Here is a 20,572-nt window from a genome sequence, read left to right on the forward strand (position 1 = left end):
TTCTCTGTCAGTTTTCTCACTCCATTTGGTGCTTGGCTGAGTTCTTTATCTCTTCATTTGATGTTTTAGGGTTTCAGGATTGTTGTAGTCTCTGTTCGGCTTAGTTTTTCAGATCTTTGCTGTGGAGGGATGGCGTGGTGCTTCTGCCCAGAGCGCCATTTTGCCAGAAAGTTGATTTTCATTTCTCTGATGGTTACTGATGTTGAGCATATTTTCATATGTCTGTTGGCCATTTGAAAATCCTCTTTGGTGAACAGTCGAAGTAATTTTGAAGAAGAACAAAGTAGGAGGACTCATACTTCCTGATTTCAAAATCTACGATATAGCTACACTAATCAAAACAGTCTGGTACTCGTATAATAACAGACATAGACCAATGGAATAGAATTGAAAGTCCAGAAATAAATCCATATATTTATGGTCAACTGATTTTGGACAAGGTTGCTAAGTCCACTCAATGGGGAAGAGTCTCTTCAATATAGGGTGCTGGGAAAACTGGATTTTCACATGCAGAAGGATGAATCAGGATCCATGCTTCACACCATACACAAAACTGATTCAAAAGCATGTAATATCTTTTTGCCTCAGTTTATATGTCTTTTAGTTTCCTATTGCTGTTATAACACAAATACCACAATAGGTGGCTTTAAAGAACAGAAATTTATTTCCCCACAGTTCTGAAGGTTAAAAGTCCAAATCAGGGTCTTGGCTGTGTCAATTCCTTCTTTGTCGGTAGCCCTGGGCATTCCTTGGTTCCTTGGCTTATAGATGATCCTCACATGGCATCTGTCTTCTCCTGTGTGTGCTTACCTCTGTGTCTAATCTACTCTTATTACAACTCAGAAGTGATTAGGTTTAGGACACACTCTATGCTGATATGGTCTCATTAACATAACATTTTCAAACAGGATTATATACATCCACAGGTATAGGGATTAAGATTCCACCTCACATTTTGGGGAGACATAATTCAATCCATAGCATTTCACCTATTGGCCTTCCAAAATTCATGTCCCAGTCATGTGGAAAACACATTCACCCAGCCACAGCATCCTCAAAACTCTTAGCCCATTTCACCATCAACTCTAAGTTCAAAATCTCATCTTCTGAATCATCTAAATCAAATGTGGGTGAAAGTCTATGTGTGTTCCATGCTAAGGCAAAATTTCTTTCCAACAGTGGACTTTGAAACCTAGAATAAAATTATCTGCCTTCAAAGTACAATGGTGGAACAGACCCTGGGGAGACATTTCCATTCCAAATTGGAGAAATTAGAGGGAAAGAAGCAGTGATGGGTCCAAGTAAATCCAAAACCCAGCAGAGCAAATTTCGTTAACTCTCATGGCTTGAAAATAATTTTCTGTTTTCCATGCATATCTATCTGTGCAATGGTTCTGCCCTTCAGACTCTGGGCACTGGTCATGCTCTCTGGATTCTGAGCAGATGCCCCTCTGCCTGTGCATCAGTCCTGCCTTCCAGGCCCACCTGGATGGCATCCCTGCTCCCCTGGCTTTGGGTGGTCCCATTTTCCTGGTCCACTTGAATGGTAATCCTAGCCCCTCAGCCCTGGGTGGCTCCAGTCTCCTGGCCCCCTGATATACCAGCCTGGTCCCTTCAAGTTTGGATGGTTGCCCTGTTCCCTTAGCCCATTTGAATGGCAGCCCTACCGTCCAGAACCAAGGTAGTGTCAACTAGACTCTTTGAAACTGAAGAAGCTGTGGCTCCACCTTTTGAAACCTAGAAGGTGGGTGTTCCGTCCTTTAAAACTCAGGCAGTTCTGTCCCCAACCCCTAGCTGGTGCTCCTTCTGACAGTCCTGTTTATCTCTGAACTTCTCCCTGAGTGGTGCCTTCCTCTTCCTGGAGGACAACAGATGTTCACAGCGAAGTAGCTCCACTAACCTGTTTCCTGCCTACAGAATTCTAGGAAGTAGACATCTTTCCTTAATTTCATCCTGAGCCGACAGGATGTTACAGGCATAATTTCTTTAGCAAAAGATTGTGTAGCCATGCCCTTGATGAAAGTTCCAGGACATGCTTTCTTAGGTTTGTACAACAGAATTTTCCAAATCTTTAAGTTCTGGTTTCATTTCGCACAGTTCATTTTTAAGTTTATCTCTTTCCTCCTGAATTTTACTATAAGTGGTAAGGAGAAACCAAGCTGACCCAAGATTTCTCTTAGAAATCTCCTCAGCCAAATATCCAAGTTCTTCACTTACAAGTTCTACCTTCCACAAAACATTCTAACTTAATTCACAAAGTTTCTTTGCCACCTTATAAAAAGGATTACCCTTCTTCCAGTGTCCAATAACATGTTCATTTCCTTTAAAAGCCTGACCAGAAGCACATTTAATGTCCACATTTCTAGCAACATTCTGTTTATGGTGATACAAGCTTTCCCCATAGCTCTCAATTCTTCCTGAGTCTTCATCAGAATTGCTTTAATGTCCTAATTCTACCAATAGTCTCTTCAAGGCAATCTAGGGCCTTACTATCAAACACATCAAAATTCCACCAGCTTCTACTCATTACCCAATTCCAAAGCCCCTTCCATGATTTATGTATTTGTTAGAGCAGTACCCCACTCTCTGGTACCAAACTCTGTCTTAGTTTCCTAGTGCTGCTCTAACACAAATACTGTAAGTAGTAGCTTTAAAAAATGTAAATTTATTTTCTCACAGATCTAGAGGCTAAAAGTCCAAATCAGGGTTTTGGATATGTTGATTCTTTCCTTGCCAGTAGTCTAGCATTCCTTGGTTCCTTGGCTTATAGAGAATCCTCATATGGTATCTGCCCTCCCCTGTGTATGCTTGCCTCTGTGTCTAATCTGCTCTTTTTATAACTCAAAAACAATTAGGTTTGGGACATTCCGTACATTGATATGACTTCATTATAACATAATAAAGAAAACTCTATTTCTAAACAGAATTACATACATCCACAGGTATAAGGATTAGGATTCCAACACATATTTTGGGGGACATAATTCAATCACAACAAAATGCAAAAATGGGGATAATTCAAATATCTACTTCACAGGGTTGTTGTTAGGATTAAATAAATTAATTATCAAGTATTTGATAAAGTGTTTGGCACATGGCAACACTATATAAATGTTTGCTACTATAATAATTACTATGATTATCATTACAAAAAATAATTATGAGCAGCAAAACTTGTTGCTAAATCTGTAGAAGTACTAATTATAAAGAAAACAAAAATGATCTTGGACTAAAATTCCAGATTATATCAACTGGTGGGGGAATATGTGAGGGAGTGGAAGAAAGTGAAAATATACTATAAATTTAAGTATGTGTTTTCCAAAATTATAATCACTAAGTGAATGAGTTTCCAGTTTCTAAACATTAAAGGAATAAACAAAAGTGGAACAAAAAATGTTATTAATCTAACAAAAGGCAGAAAAAGTGAATAATAATGAAATTCACAAGAATGTATAATATTAAAAGTATTAAATAAAAACAGGAGCTAAGTCCAAATTGACATATAATGAATGGGTTAAATTCTCTGTTTAAGACAATCTCTCTGACTGGATTAAAAAAAAAATCTACCTATGTGTTGTCAGTAAGATACACATCTAAATCAAAATCATACAGGAAAGTTAAAAATTACAAGGACAAAGATCAAATTGGGTTCATTCCAGGAATAAAATTAGTTTACAGTTAAAAATTAATCAGTGTAATTCACCACAATAATAGAATAATGGAGAAAATTCTTATGATCCTCTCAATAAAAGCAAAATAATTATTTGATAAAATTCTATTTCCATTTATGATAAAAAAATTTTAGCAAACTAAGAATAGAGTGGAACTTTCTTAATCTCATAAAAAATAGCTATAATAATTTATGACAAACATAAGATTAAGACAAACATGCTTGCTATCATCACTTTTAGTCAATATTATACAATCATGAGCTGCATAACATCTGTTCAGGCAACATCACACCGCATATATATCCATGGTCCCGTAAATTAAGAAATTGGAGAATGGGACGTAGTGGATGTAAACAGATGTAGCCAGGAGGGAGGTGCTACCTTTGCACCTCGAACCAGCTCTTGCTTGGGGGACCTACCCTGGGCATGACTAGCACCCCAAGACCTCATCCTCAGCGAACTGGACCTTCAGGGCTGTCTGGTTGTCCTTCCTGAGTGCCTCAGGGCCTCACCTAAAGGCCCAGTCCCCAGGCTTTGCTAGTTCAGTGCATGTCCCCTGACACATCCTTGTTTCCCTGGGACGCAGCCACTAACCAGGGCCTGGACAGCAGTGAGCAGAACTCCAGGCCCTCCCTGTCCCTTTGTAAGGAACACTTCTGCTATCTCAAAGTTGACACAAGAAAAATAATACAGCAGTCACACAATGTCCAAATCATATGTCCTATTTCACAGAACATATCGTGGACGTTAAGCGATGCATGACTGTATTGAAGGTCCTAACCAGTTCTATAAGGAAAGAAAAATAAATAAGTGGAATAAATACTGTAAAGAAAGAAGTAAAGCTGTCATTATACGTAGATGACCTGATTATATATGTAGAAAATCCAAAGCAAACTACAGATAAATAATTGGAGTTAATAAGTGAGTATAGCAAGGCTTCTGGAAACAAATGCAATATAGAAAATAAATAAATCATATTTTTAAAGAGCAGCAATAATAATAATAAAAAAAATAAAGGTGCTACTTACAACACCATCATATAATTAGGAATAAATCTAATTAAATATATGTAGGACCTCTTAATAAAAAATATAAACTTTTATTACCAAAAATTATAGAATACCTAAATAAAAGGAGGGACATATGATGATCATGGATTAAATGATTCAATATTGTAAAGATATCAATTTCTCCCCAATTAATCTATAGATTCAATATAATCTCAATCAAAATATTAATTTTTTGGTGGAATTTGGCAAACTGATTCTAAGTTTATATGGAAATATAAAGGGTTAACAGGGAGAAAGACCTGGCAAACTGTTTCTATTAAGATTACAGCCAAGAAAACTCTATGGGGTAGTTCCACTCCGTCACATGGGGTCTCCATGAGTCGGAAACGACTCAGTGGCACACAGCAACAACACCATCAATAGCCAGGATACTTTTGAAGAAGATCATATTCTACAAGACTTCTTATTAAGCTACAGTAATTAAGATAGAAGATAGACAAATAGACCACTGGGTAAGTATTGAGAGCCCAGAAACAGAACTATACATATATGCAAACTTTATTCGTGACAAAGGTGGCACTACAGAGCAGTTGGGGATGTGAGGGAGAGAATAGTCTTTTAAATTAATGGTGCTGAGTATCCATAAGGAAAGAAAAATTGGATATCCATAAGGAAAAAAAAAAGAAGAAAAAAAAGTTGGCCCTACCTCACACCATACACAAAAAATCAATTTATGGTAAATTGTGGATTTAAATGTGAAAGGCAAAACAGTAAAGTTTCTAGAAGACAATATTAGGGAATAATGACTTTAGGGATAAGGAATGTTTTCTTAAATAGACACAAACAGCACTAATAATGAAGGGAAAATGATAAATTAGACTACATTAAAATTAAGATTATCTACCATTAAGAGAACGAAAAGGAAAGGTGCAGAATGGGAGAAGATATTTTGTAACATATTTAACGAAGGACTAATACCCAGAATATTTTAAGAATGCCAACCAATCAATAAGAAGCCAAAAACCCATTAGAAATATGGGAAAGAACATTGAACAGGCACTTTTCAATTTCATTAAAAATAAGCAAAATGCAAATAAAAATCCCAGTGAGATATCACAACGTATCTATCAGAGGTTCATTAAAAAGACTGATGATTCCAGGTGTTGGTAGGGATGTGGACTAACAGAAACTCTCAACACTACTGGTGAGATTGTAAATTAGGAACAGTGAAAAATAATTTGCTATAATCTAGTATATTTACACATATACTTAGCCTATGCGCTCGGCTGCTAACCAAAAAGTTGGCAGATCGAACCTACCAGCTGTTCCACAGGAGAAAGATGTGGCAGTCTGTTTCCATAAAGATTTACAGCCTTGGAAACCCTGTGGGGCAGTTCTACTTTGTCCTATAGAGTCGCTATGAGTTGGAATCGACTCGATGGCAATGAGTTTGGTTGTTTTGGCTTGACGAACCAGCAATTCTTCTCCTAGTTATATACTATGCAGATGTGTACTAAGAGCTATGTACAAGAATGTTTATAAGAGCATTATTAATAATAGGCCCCAACTAGAAACAATTCCAATTCCCACTGACAATAGAATAGATAAATAAATTGTAGTATATTCATACAATGATATACTATACAACAAAGAAAATTGATAAATTACATTTACACACCTTATGTTTGGATGAATCTCAAACATGATGTTGAATGAAATAAGTTAAACACAAAAGAATACACACTGTATGATTTTATTCATATCTACACGCAAAAGTAAACTTACAGCATTAGAAGTTAAGATAGTGGTTATCTCTGGGGAGAAGGGAGGAAAAGTGATTAGGAGAGAACACGAAGGCACTTCTGGGGTAGTGGAAATGTTCTATTTTTTTATCTGGGTGGTAGTTACATGAGTATTCACTTTTTATAATTCAATGAGCTGTACACTTATTTACTTTGTACTTTTCTGTATGTGAATTTTACTTCAATAAAAAAGTTAAAAAATTTAAGGGTAGAGAAATTCATTCTAAAAACAGGGAGAGAAATGTTAATATTTAACAAAGTAGAAGTCAAGACAGATAAATATTAAAATGAGAAAGGATACTTAATATTGATAAAAAATTCACTGGGAAGATATAACGATCATGAATCTTTGTGACCCAATAACCTAGCTGTGAAACATATACAGCAAAATGGACAAATTTCATCAAATGTCAAGGTATTAAAAGAGATGGATCGAGCATTTAAAACAAGCATAAGAAACATACAAACTAAATAAGTAAAGATATCAGCAAAATAAACAAGAACAAGGAAACATAAAAAAGTAACACATTAAGTGTTCGCTGTAGAAATAGAGTTGAAAAAAAGAACACAATAATTTAGTAAATAAAGAATAAATATTGCTGAGGAATGAAATGGTAAGTTGAAAGCGCAAACTGAGGAACTCTTCCAGAAGAAAGCAGGAAACGGTTAAAAAAAAAAGTAAAAGAAAAGGTAAGAGATATGAGGATAGCAGTAGTTGTACTAATGTCTGGATTATAAGAACTCTAGAAGGGTAAACAAATGAAATTGGAGAAGATGGTATACTTGAAGCAATAATGGAAATAAATTTCCCTTAATTAAAGACAAAGGACCTTGGATTGAAAAGGTCAAATAGGAGATATAAGAAATAACTCGTATCTAAATAATTTACAGTAATATTTAAGAATGTCAAAGGAAGGGAAAATTCTAAAAGCTTCCAGAAAGAAAGATTATATACAAAAGAATAAGAATTAGATTGACATTAGCAAGGGTAGATGCAAGGAAAAAAGCAGAGTAATAGTTTTAAAATGTTGAAGGAAAATAACTTTGAACATAAGATTTTAAAATCAGCCAAACTGTCATTCAAATATGAGGGCTTGATTAAAATATTCTCATGCAGAGAAGGCTTCAAAAGATTTGTCACACAAAGATCCACATTGACAATGATTCTGGAGAAAGTACTCAAATAAGACGAAAAACAAATGCAAGAGTTGCTGCAAGAGATATACAAATTAAGGGTATTCAAATACTTCTGTAATGTTTACACTCGTCTTTACTAAAAAAAAAAAAAAGAAGTAGAAGAGGGAAAGAACCCTAAGACCAAAGAAAAGAAAACTGATATTCATTATTAAACCTGCATTAAAGTGCTAGATGATATTAACATGAAGGTGTTTGAGGCAGTGATAGCAAAATAATATGATATTACACAGCAAAGATAGAATAAGAAAAGAAACTACAATTAAATCTCATTTATGATCTCAGAGGTAAATTCCTAAATAAGTATGAGAAAACTGAATCTATCAGCTTATTAAAAGAATACAAGAGCAGAACAAGTAAGTGAACGCATAGATGGTTCTACGTTGGGAAACTCTGCCAATATAATTCATTACATTCTCATATTCAAAGAAAAAATAAGATACATACAATTTGTTTTTATTAAAAAGAACCTCTTGGTGAACAAGAAATAGAGGAAACACTCCTTAAGCTAATAAAGCGCATCTCCCACCATCCTACAGTAAACATCATATTAATGGTAAAATATTAGAAGCATTCTCATTAAAATTACTTAAAAGATTTAAAAAGATTTTTTTTCCACCACTAATATTGAACATTGACCTGGAAACTCTAGCCAATACAATAAGATAATAGAGATAGCAGGACAAATAATGGAAAAGAAAGGGACAGAAGTTAGATTATTTGCAGACAGGAATGTTCATATGAGAACTGATATGAGCACTAATATGAGCATTCAGCAAGGTAGTCATATATAAGATCAACTTAAAAAAAATAAGAGGTAGTGCATCTGCTTACTATAATGATGGAATAATACATTATGGAATTACTCTCCTGCTTAAAGCATGGAGAAAACCAGACAAAAATAGGAAAAACAACTATTTTCAGACACTGGGTAACAGACAGCATGGGACTGTTCGGGAAACCAATGAAGTAAGCTCTGCCATTGCCCAGGCTTTCTGCTTGGAGGCAATTTCCAGACTGTGGCCCAGGGATGAGGAAAAACCGAACAGTGCACAGTTATCTTGCTGATTTGAGGTGACAGTGAACAGAGTCTGGAGAATCCTAAGCAGCTAGAATTTTTCAGGGTAGCCTAGCTGAGTGAGGGAATTACACAAAAGAGAGATTTCCTGAAATTTGCATAGGGGCCCCTTGTGTGTATTGCTGAATACCAGTGAGTGAAGGCATAGAGTAAAACCCCACAAGGCTGGACAAGTGTAACTCCTGAAGAAAGAATTATTGGGGAGAAGTAAAATGAAAAATTTCTAGAGTTCACGGAAGTTTTGTAATCTTCAAGTTCCCACCAGCTGGAATGGAGAGATCTCATTGAGCACATGGGATTCAGTGGAGACTCAGAAGGGCCACAATTTAGATGGGGGCTAAATTAGCCCTACAGTAAAGGATTCTCTAGATCTTTCCTAAAAGATATTTAAAACAAGTCTGGAAAGGATCAAATAATTCACAAATAACTTAAAAACTTCTTTATGGGACAAAACCTCATACTCTTTAAAGGAAAATGACAAAATCCAGAACTTGACAACGTAAAATCTGAAATGTCCAGCATCTAATCAATGATCACTGGACATATGAAGAGACAGGATAATGTAACTGATAATCAAGAGAAAAAAATCAGTGAATACAAACAGACCCAGAAATGACAGAGATGATGAAACTGGCAAATGAATATGTCAAAACGATTGTTATAAATACATTCCATATACTTCAGAATTTAAAGGAAAATATGAACATAATGAGGAGATAAATGGAAAATGTGATAAAGAGCCAAATAGAACTTACAGAAATTAAAAAAAAAAAAAAAAGCAGTATCTGAATAGAAAACTTCACTGGCTAGGATTACTAGATGGTTAAACAGTGCAGAATAAAAAACCAGTGACCTTGAAGACATAGCAATAGAATATATCCAAAATGAAGCACAGAGAGTAACTTTGATTAAAAAAAAAAATAACATATCAGGGACCTATGGAATAATATCAAGCACTCTAACACATGGGTAATTGTAGCTCCAGAAGAAGAGAAAAGAGAAGGAGGGAAAAATATTTAAGAAATAATGACTGAAAAATTTTCAAATTTGATGAAAAACTATAAAACCACAGATACAAGAACCTCAACAAAGCCCAAGCAGGATAAACACAAAGAAAACCAGAATATGGCACGTCATAAACTGTTGAAAAGCATTAATAAAGAGATAATCTTAGAGAGGCAGAGCCTACATGGCACTATAGACAGAAGCACCATGCTGTCCCTCTGCAGCAAAGACACAAAAAACTAAGCAAAATAGATATAAACGTCAATCCTGGACCCTAAGCATCAAATGAAGGGATAATAAACTAGATCAAGCACTGAATGGAAGAAGAAACTGACAGAGAACAGAGAACGAGGAGAGCTACAGAGAGGTGTCCCCTTCCAGCTAATGTGGCATGGATTCACCATCTTGGAGCACAGCCACCAATGACCCTGGACAGGGAGTACGGGAAGGCATCTTCAGGAAGTTCCCAACAGGAGACAGCACCTGGTAACAAGACACACACACTTTTCCACCTCCCACCCTTCTGCCCTGTATACTGCCTCCACCGCTTTCCAATGGGCCATGGTTGCTAGGCCGGAGAGACATTGGCTCACTGCCGCCCTGGGCCTGCCCTGCCCCCAAGAGCTTGTTCCCTCAGTGACATATTTTTGTTTTTTTTGTTTCTTCTCTTTCCCTTCCTTTTGTTTCTCCTGCCCACCTAGCCCAGGGCACCACATCCATCCCTTCCCGACAGGCTGTGTCACACCACTCAGCTAGAGAGCTACCAGCACACAGCCTCTCAGGGTCTGACCCGCCTCCACATGCCAGCTGCCTCAGCACCATATTTTTTATTTTGCTTTATCTTTCCCTTTCACTCTTTTCCTTCTCCCTCCCATCTAGGCCCTGAGCTGCCTCTGCCCCTTCCTTTCAGGCAGTGCTGTGCCACCCAGCGAGAAAGACACCAGCTCGTTGCCACCCTAGTTCTGCCCTGCCCCCAACAGCCAGTTCCCTCAGAGCCATATTTTTTTTGTTTCTTCTCTCCTTCCCTTCCTTCCTTTCCTTTATCCCACCCACCTAGGCCCATGCACTGCCCCTGCCCCTTCTCAATGGGCCATGCCACACCACTCAGCTAGAGCACCACAGGCACATGGCCTCCCTGGGTCTGCCCTGCCCCAACCTGTCAGCTCCTGCTGTGTGCCATTTTTTTTTTTGCTTTTGTTGCTCTCTCTTCTTTCTCTCTCCTACCTAGCTTCACACATCTTATCCTCTCTCTTCCCTCCTGCCTCTCTGCACCACCTGTGGAGCACTGTGCCCCCGAGTGGCATTTGTGTGGACCTCTGGATGCCCCAAAACCTTTGGGACACAGCAAAGGTAGTGCCCAGAGGTCAAAATAAAACAGTAGATACGCACATGAAAAAAGAAAGGGATAAAATAAAAATGTTAGCTTTACAACTTGAACAAATAGAGTAGAACAGGAAAATAAGCCCACAGCCACTAGAAGAAAGGAAATAATAAAGATCAGAGCAGAAATAAATGAAATAGAGAACAGAAAAACAATAGAAAGAATCAACAAAATCGAACGTTGGTTCTTTGAAAGGATCAACGAAATTGACAAGCCATTGGCCAAACTGACAAAAGAAAAACAGGAAAGGAAGCAAATAATCCAAATAAGAAATGAAATAGGGGACATTACAACAGACCCAACTGAAATAGAAAAGATCATAACAGAGTACTATGAAAAACTGTACTCCAACAAATTTGAAAGCCTAGAGAAAATGGACAAATTTCCAGAAACACACTACCTACCTAAAGTAACACAAACTGAGGTAGAAAATCTGAACAGACCCAAAACAAGACAAGAGACTGAAAAGGTAATTTAAAAAAACTCCCAACAACAAAAAAAAGCCCTGGCCCAGATGGCTTCACTGGAGAATTCTACCAAACATTCAGAGAAGAGCTTACACCATTACTATGCAAACTATTTCAGAACATAGAAAAGGAAGGGATACTTCCAATTTCATTCTATGAAACCAGCATAACCCTGATACCAAAACCAGACAAAGACACCACTAAAAAAGAAAATTACAGACCAATATCTCTCATGAATATAGATGCAAAAGTTCTCAACAAAATTCTAGCCAAGAGAATTCAGCATCATATCAAAAAAACAATACACCATGACCAAGTGGGATTCATACTAGGTATGCAAAGATGGTTCAACATTAGAAAATCATCAATGAAATTCACCTCATAAATAAAACAAAAGAAAAGAATCACATGATCATCTCAACTGATGCAGAAAAGGCATTTGATAAAGTCCAACATCCATTCCTGACAAAAATTCTCAATAAAATAGGAATAGAAGGGAAATTCCTCAACATAATAAAGGGCATCTATACAAAACCAGAGAGGCCCTGGTGGCACACTGGTTAAGCGTTTGGCTGTTAACCAAAAGGTCAGCAGTTCAAATCACTTAGCTGCTCCTTGGAAACCCTATGGGGCAGTTCTAATCTGTCCTAGAGGGTTGCTATGAGTTGGAATCGACTCAACAGCAACAGGTTTTTTCTTCTTGTTTTATACAACAGCCAACATCATTCTCAACGCAGAGAGGCTGAATACATTCCCCCTGAGAATGGGAACAAGACAAAGATGCCTTATCACTACTCCTATTTAACATTGTGCTGGAAGTCTAGCTAGAGCAATAAGGCAAGAAAAAGAAATAAAGGGCATGTAAATTGTCAGGGAAGAAGTAAAACTAACCCTTTCATGGATGATATGATATTATACACAGAGAATATGAAGGACTCCACAAGAAAACTATTGGAACTAACAGAAAGATTCAGCGGAGTAGCAGGATACGAGATCACATTTAAAAAAAATCAGTTGGACTCCTATACACCAATAAAGAGAACTATGCAAAGCAAATCAGGAAAGAGATACCATGTATAATAGCCCTGAAAAAGATAAAATACTTAGGAATAAATCTAACCAGGGACCTAAAATCCTATATGAAGAAAACTACAAAACACTACTGTAAGAAACCCAAAGAGACTTAGATAAATGGAGAAAAGTACCATGCTTATGGATAGGTACACTCAGCATTGTGAAAATGTCAATTCTACCCAAAGCAATCTATAAATACAATGCATTCCCCATCCAAATACTAACAGCATTCTTTAACGAGATGGAAAAACAAATCATTTACTTTATATGTAAAGAAAAGAGGCCCTGGATAAGTAAAGCATTATTGAAGAAGTAGAACAAAGTAGGAGGTCTTGCACTATCTGATCTCAGAAACTACTATACAGCTATGGTAGTCAATACAATCTGGTACTGGTACAATGATAGACACATTGACCAATGGAACAGAGTTGAGAACCGAGATGTAAATGCATCTGCCTACGGTCACCTGATCTTTGACAAAGGCCCAAAATCCGTTAAATGGGGAAAAGACAGTCTTTTTAACAAATGATGCTGGCAAAACTGGATGTTCATCTGTAAAAAAATGAAACAGGACCCATACCTCACACCATACACAAAAACTAATTCCAAATGGATCAAAGACCTAAATATGAAACCAAAAACTATAAAGATCATGGAAGAAAAAATAGGGTCAGCGCTAGAGGCCTTAATACATGACATAAATAGGATACAAACCATAATTAACAATACACAAATACCAGAAGATAAGCTAACAATACATAAACACCATAAACTGGGATCTTCTAAAAAATTAAACGCTTATGCTTAGCAAAAGACTTCACCAAAAGAGTAAAAAGAGAACTGACAGACTAAGAAAAAATTTCTGGCTATAACATATCCAAAAAGGTCTAATCTCTAAAATCTATAGGAAAATTCAACACCTCTACAACAAAATGACAAATAATCCAATTAAAAAATGGGGGAAAGGATATGAACAGGCATTTCACCAAAGAAGACATTCCAGGTAGCTAACAGACACATGAGGAAATGCTCGCAATCACTAGTCATTAGAGAAATGCAAATCAAAACTACAATGAGATACCATCTCGCCCCGACATTACCGGCACGAATCCAAAAAACAGAAAATAATAAATGTTGGAGAGGCTGTGGGGAGACTGAACTCTTATGCACTGCTGGTGGGAATGCAAAATGGTACAACTGTTTTGGAAAATGATATGGTGCTTCCTTAAAAAGCTAGAAATAGAAATACCACATAATCCAGCAATCCCACTCCTAAGAATACATCCTAGAGAAATGAGAGCTGTCACGTGAATAGACTTATGCACACCCATGTTCAATACAGCATTATTCACAATAACAAAAAGATGGAAACAACCTAAGTGTCCATCAACAGATAAATGGATAAACAAACTATGGTACATACACACAATGGAATATTATGCAATAATAAAGAAGAATGATGAATCTGTGAAACATGGATGAATCTGGAGGGCATCATGCTGAGTGAAATAAGTCAATCACAAAAGGACAAATACTGTATGAAACTACTGTTATAAAAACTCATGAAAAGGTTTACACACAGAAAGAAACAATCTTTGATAGTTATGAGGGAGGGGAGGTGTGGGGAGGGAAAAACACTAAATAGACAATAGATAAGTGGTAACTTTGGTGAAGGGTTAAGACAGTACACAATACTGGGGAAGTCAGCACACCTTGACCAAGGCATAGTCATAGAACCTTCATAGACCCATCAAAACATCCTGAGGGAGTGAGTTACTGGGCTGAGGGCTGGGGACCATTGTCTCAGGCGACCTCTAGCTCAATTGGCATAATATAGTTTATAAAGAAAATGTTTTACATTCTACTATGGTAAGTAGCATCTGCCATCTAAGATACATCTACTGGTCCCACCCTGTCTGGAGCAAGGGAAAATGAAGAAAATCAAAGATAGAAGGCAAAGATTAGTCCAAAGGACTATGGACCACAACTACCACTGCTTCCACCAGACTGAGTTCAGTACAACTAGATGGTGCCCAGCAACCACCACCGACTGCTCTGACGGGGATCACAATAGAGGGGGTCCTGGACAGAGCAGGAGAAAAATCTAGAACAAAAGCCAATCTGAAAAAAAAAGACCAGACTTACTGGTCTGATAGAGACTGGAGAAACCCCGAGAGTATGGCCCCTGGACACCCTTTTAACCCAGTACTGAAGTCACTCCTGAGGTTCACCCTTCAGCCACAGATTAGATAGGCCTATAAAACAAACAATAACACACTTAGTTCAACCATGTATTTGAGATTAAATGGGCAAACTGCCCAGGGGCAAGGACGAGAAGGCAGGAGGAGACTGGAAAGCTGGATGAATGGAAATGGGGAACCTGAGGTTGAGAAGGGAAAGTGTTGACATGTCGCAGGGTTGGCAATCAGTGTCACAAAACAATATGTGTATTAATTGTTTAATGAGAAACTAATCTGCTCTGTAAACCTTTACATAAAGCACAATAAATATATGTATACTTAAGGAAAAAAAAAGAGAGAATCTTAAAGGCCACAAGAAAATAAAAACATATTGCGTACAGAGGAATAAAGATAATAACCACAGTGCCTTCTTGACAGAAAACGTGCTAACTAGAAGACAATGAAAAACATTATTAAAGTAATAAGAGAAAAAAATCCCATCACTCCAGAATTCTATATTCAACGTAACTAAATGATCCCATACGTTACAGAGTAGAACCGCTCCACAGGGTTTCGGTTTGCTCTTGGCTACTAACCGAATGGTTGCAGTTAGAAGCCACCCAGCAGTACTGCAGAAGAAAGGCCTGGCAATCTGCTTCCATTGAGATTATAGCCAAGAAAAGCCTATGGAGCACTTCTACTCTGTAACACATGGGTTGCCATGAGTTGGAATCAACTTGATAGCATTGGATTTTTTTTTTTTTGTACTTTAGATGAAGGTTTACAGAGCAAACAAGTGTCTCATTAAACAATTCATACACATATTGTTTTGTGACATTGGTTGCCAACCCCGCGATGTGTCAGCACTCTCCCCTTCTTGACCATAGTTTCCTCATTACTAGCTTTCCTATCTCCTCCTACCTTCTCGTCCTTGCCCCTGGGTGGGTGTGCCCCTTTAGTCTCGTTTTGTTTTATAGGCCTGTCTAATCTTTGACTGAAGGGTGAACCTCAGAAGTGATTTCATTACTGATACTATAAGGGTGTCTAGTGGCCATACTCTCAATGTTTTCCCAGTCTCTGTCAGACCAACAAGTCTGGTTTTTTTTTTCTTTGTTTTGTGAGTTAGAATTTTGTTCTACAATTTTCTCCAGCTCTGTCTGGGACCCTCTATTGTGAACCCTGTCAGGGCAGTCAGTGGTGGTAACCGGGCACCATCTAGCTGTGCTGGACTCACTCTGGCAGAGGCTATGGTAGTTGTGGTCCACTAGTTCTTTGGACTAACCTTTCCCTTGTGTCTTTGGTTTTCTTCATTCTCCCTTGCTCCAGACTGGGTGAAACCGGTAGAATATCTCAGATGGCTGTTCACAAGCTTTTAAGACCCCAGACACTACTCACCAAAGCAGAATGTAGAACATTTTCTTTATAAACTATGTTAGATAGTAACAGTTTAGTTTTTGGTTTTATATAACAATTAAAAGGAACAAACTACATGTTTAAACATGGATAGATCTCAAACATACTACTGAGTGAAAAGAGAAAATTGCATGTGAAACATTATTTGATATGATTTATATAAAAATATACAAAATGATACTTTTTTTCTATAAACTCATATATATACATATATGTATGTATGTATTTTAGAAGTCTGGATTGTTATTGTTAACGGTCTAGATAACATAAAATGGTAACAAAACTCGTAAGAGTTGTCACTCTGGGTAAGGGTATGGGCGTTAGGATTTGAATGCATGGTCTAAGAGAACTTCAAAAGGAAAATACATTTGGGTAATACTTTTATAATAAAAATTAATTTCCAAAATCCACTGGATTTGGCAATAAGTATGTGATGGGTGATCTTTGCTATAAGTTTCACTAGGATGGATAAGTTGACCTTAAAGTTTAATGGATTGAAGAATGAAAAGGAATTCAATATCTAGAGACAGTGACTTAGACTATTATTTTGAGTAATTTAGTCATTAAGGGAAGGGGTGGCAAGTAAAGATGGAACACTGGGTCTAGGGAAACAGTTTTTATTTGTTTTAAAAAAATAGGAGAGTTTTGATTTATGTTATCTATATCTACATAAAACTCTCACACACACACATATATACATACAAATATGAATATGAGTAAGGGGCCATTAGAGTGATTAAAAAATAAATAAGGATTGATTACAATATGGAAGAGAAGGAATAAATTGATTAAGCAAATTATCTTGGCACGATACATTAAGGGACTATGCATGTTTGTCAAGATACAGCAGATTGGGGACAAGCTCTGTTTTAGATCAACTCTTTTCTCAGGTTTACCACTACTGTGAAAAGGATTTTAATGAGGAGCTTGTCTACACAATATTCTAAACATTTCAATAATTTTAAACTAAGCATCCTTAACTGAATGTTTTCATAGGATAAAATGAGAAAAAAGTTACCCTAATAGAAATGCCCATTTCCAGGGAAATTTCATAATCAAGTGAGAAAAAACAGCAGCTGAACATGTCTCTATAAGGCATGGACCCATAGACAATCTTAGACAAACTGTTTTCAAATGCTTCAAAGCCTGAAATGTAAAAATAGTCACATTTAGATAAACTTACATGACACACAAGAAAATTATATACTGAAACATATAATCTTTTTTGAATAATAATCCTTTACTAAACAATATCTCATTGGCCAGATTGTCCCATTGGACTTGAAACTCTAGTACAGCCCATTTTATATGTCATCATAGATTGGATTACAAACAATTCACGTTTAGAAAACATTGTTGTATTTTAATTATTAAAAAAGATCTACTTATCTGTGACTAAATAATTATTTCTACCTTTAATCTTCCTAGTAAATAGGATAGTGATAGTATCCTATAAGTTTATTTCCATCAGTTAACTTTTAGAGATGAACTGTTTGATTAACTTAAATCATAAATAGAAAATATCAAAATGTCAAAAAAAGAAAATAACTTTAAAAACAATACATAATGAAAAGAGAAAACTTTAAAAATTTCTCACTGATAAAACATTTCTGCAGGAGAACATAATAAATTATCATTGGTCATAATTATTTATGCTCTTAAGAAATTTTCATTAAACCTCTACCTTTATCATATTTATTTGGTAGCTCTTATGTTCATAAACAGTCATCTTTTTAAAATGCTAATTGACTTACAGTTCCTAGACAGAAATAATTTAAGGAAAGAATATTTTAAAAGATTAGCTTTTATAACAATGTAAAAATAATCAGGAATAAAATTCTGTGGATAAAAATTCATGAAGCAAAACAATTTTTGAAATTCTTAAAAAAAAAACGCAAAAATCTTTTATGGGGTGACCTTATTCTTTGCTAACTGAAAGGTAAACAGTTCTCCATAGAAGAGCCACAAACTCCCAAATAATACAGGGGTTACATAAGTACCCTTTATCTCTTAGCAAATAATTAAAGATGATCTCTAATGAAGACCTATATTACAGTGATTTCTCTTCATGTTAGCAATATTGGTGACTAGAAGTAGAAATTAAGATGCCAATGTTTCTGCAAAATCGTTCTTTTTTATTTTAGTTTTGCTTACAGAATTCATTTGGAACAAATATAACAAAAATTCTGCTTTTTCTTTTCTGTCAGACTCTAATATTTAAAATAACTTTACTCAGGTTATAATTGAAAATCTACCTCTGGATCGAGTCCAAGCCCAGCTCGTATTAGGATAATGGTAAGGGCAGTGTTTCTTAAATTTGAAGACCAGGTGCTACTAATGTAGATGTACTGACTCAAGAATGGAATATTCCTGAGTATAAAACCAGCCAGTAACATTCCTTAAAACAAAGAAAATAAACCACATTTGATTCAGTTCATTTTTTCAAGAGAGAAAACAGAAATGTATGATGTCCCTCTTCAAACTCACGATCTCTCTTATTACTTTGGTGAAGGGCAGGTTACATAGATGGGAGTGGACAGAATGAGCTGGAGAGGCCAGCTTTTTTTTTTTTTGCTCCTTTGGCACAATAGGGTACCATGGAAAGATTTTAAAGGAAGTGATGTAAAGAATTATGCATTTTAAATGTGATGGCCTTGGTGAATTAGGCAGGGAAAAAACTGAACAGAGTTAGAAGGCTCTGCCATAGTATATGCACGAGTTGGAAACAGCCTAAGCTATGGCAAAGGTGGAAGTTTTGGAGAGGAAGAAAAAAATTCAATGGCAATTTAGGAAGTGCCACAAGAGTGTTATGGACATAGAAAGGGTGTTAGGGAAAAGATGGAGAGATTGTCTGGGCATCTCTACTGACAGTGTACTGAATACTTGGATGTATTGAATACTTAGAAGAGATAAGACACCTGTGATATAAGTTCTTCCACTAATTTACCTCTTCAGCTAGGGAGTTATAGATGAATAGTAAATGGAGAAATAGGGTGTAATATTGTTATGTAGATAATAATACATGAAAATATATAGTGGAGATGGCCAAAAAGCTTACTCAAAAACCATAGAAACTTCTGTTGTCCTAGTCACTATAACATTTGAATCTTGTAATTCTATTTGAGTTAGGTTCTCTACAGAAAAATTCAGTCTTTTCCAAATTTTTATTTTTCTATAATACATTTAAAATTAAGCTAAAAATGTTCTATTAAACCAAAAAACAAGAATCATACTATGAGGATATTAAAATTATTTAAACTATATATTTTGGAAAAGAAATCTGTGTGCACACAGGTGCATGTGTGTATGGAAGATATAAAGGCACTAAATACATACATATGTAGTAGTAAATATATAGATAAAGGAGCTATATAGATCACATTACCTTGAAATACTTCTAAATTATATATAGTCCTACTAGAAAATGTTTATAATTTACATATAGTCAATAATAAAGAGAGGAGAGGTAATTACACACTTACCAAGAAGTGGTGGAAGTTGAGGCACTGAAGGTATTTTAATGACTTCCAAAAGTTTTCCCCCAAGAATAGCACAATAAAAAATAATTAAAAGTCCAAATAAACTTCCACCAGGAAGAACTTCAGAGCCTGAGAATGACCAGATTACACACCAAAACATAATAAGGATAGCTCCTGAAAAAAAAGAAAAAGTCTATACATAGCAACCCTATAGGACAGAGTAGAACTGCTCCATAGGGTTTCCAAGGGGCAGCTAGTGGATTCAAACTGCTGACCTTTTGGTTAGCAGCTGAGCTCTTAACCACTGCACCACCAGTGCTCCTTATATCTACATAGACATACACACACAAAGGAAGAATTCTATTTACCACATATCATATTAATAGTCAGCCCTATATAATGATACATAGTGTATAATTTGCTAGTACGGTTGCAGGGGTATCTATTTAACATATATTGCAAAATACCTGTCAATGTATCAGACAAGTTTTAAACAAAGTATTTTTCTTTAAAAAAATTTTTTTAAACTCTATGTGAATCATTTAAAGTGCAAAACATTCCTCATAATAGATGACATTTTAAAAATGCTTTGGTGCCCCATAAAATAAAACAAGACTAATGAGGCACAGCAGTCCAGGGACAAGGACTAGAAGGCAGGAGGGGACAGAAAGCTGGTGATAGGGAACCCAATGTTGAGAAGGGACTGTGTTGACATGTCGTGGGGTTGTTAACCATTGTCATAGGGCAATATGTGTACTAACTGTTTAATGAAAAACTATTTGTTCTGTAAACCTTCATCTAAGGTACAAAAAAAAAAA

The 20,572-nt window shown here is 36.2% G+C and overlaps 1 protein-coding gene across 1 annotated transcript in view; it reads right to left on the minus strand.

The window, feature by feature from the left end:
* Positions 1-20,572, minus strand: part of SLC9B1 (solute carrier family 9 member B1) — a 72,293-nt gene that overhangs the window by 42,835 nt on the left and 8,886 nt on the right. Inside the window, exons 2-4 of the mRNA XM_023734707.1 lie at positions 19,758-19,947; positions 18,531-18,673; positions 17,294-17,421 (exon numbers count right to left, since the gene is read on the minus strand). Coding sequence (XP_023590475.1) covers positions 17,294-17,421; positions 18,531-18,673; positions 19,758-19,947 — 461 coding nt within the window. The remainder of the gene's footprint in view (positions 1-17,293; positions 17,422-18,530; positions 18,674-19,757; positions 19,948-20,572) is intronic.

This window comes from Trichechus manatus, unplaced genomic scaffold (assembly GCF_000243295.1).
Source record: "Trichechus manatus latirostris isolate Lorelei unplaced genomic scaffold, TriManLat1.0 scaffold00071, whole genome shotgun sequence".
Classification (NCBI taxonomy): Eukaryota; Metazoa; Chordata; class Mammalia; order Sirenia; family Trichechidae; genus Trichechus; species Trichechus manatus.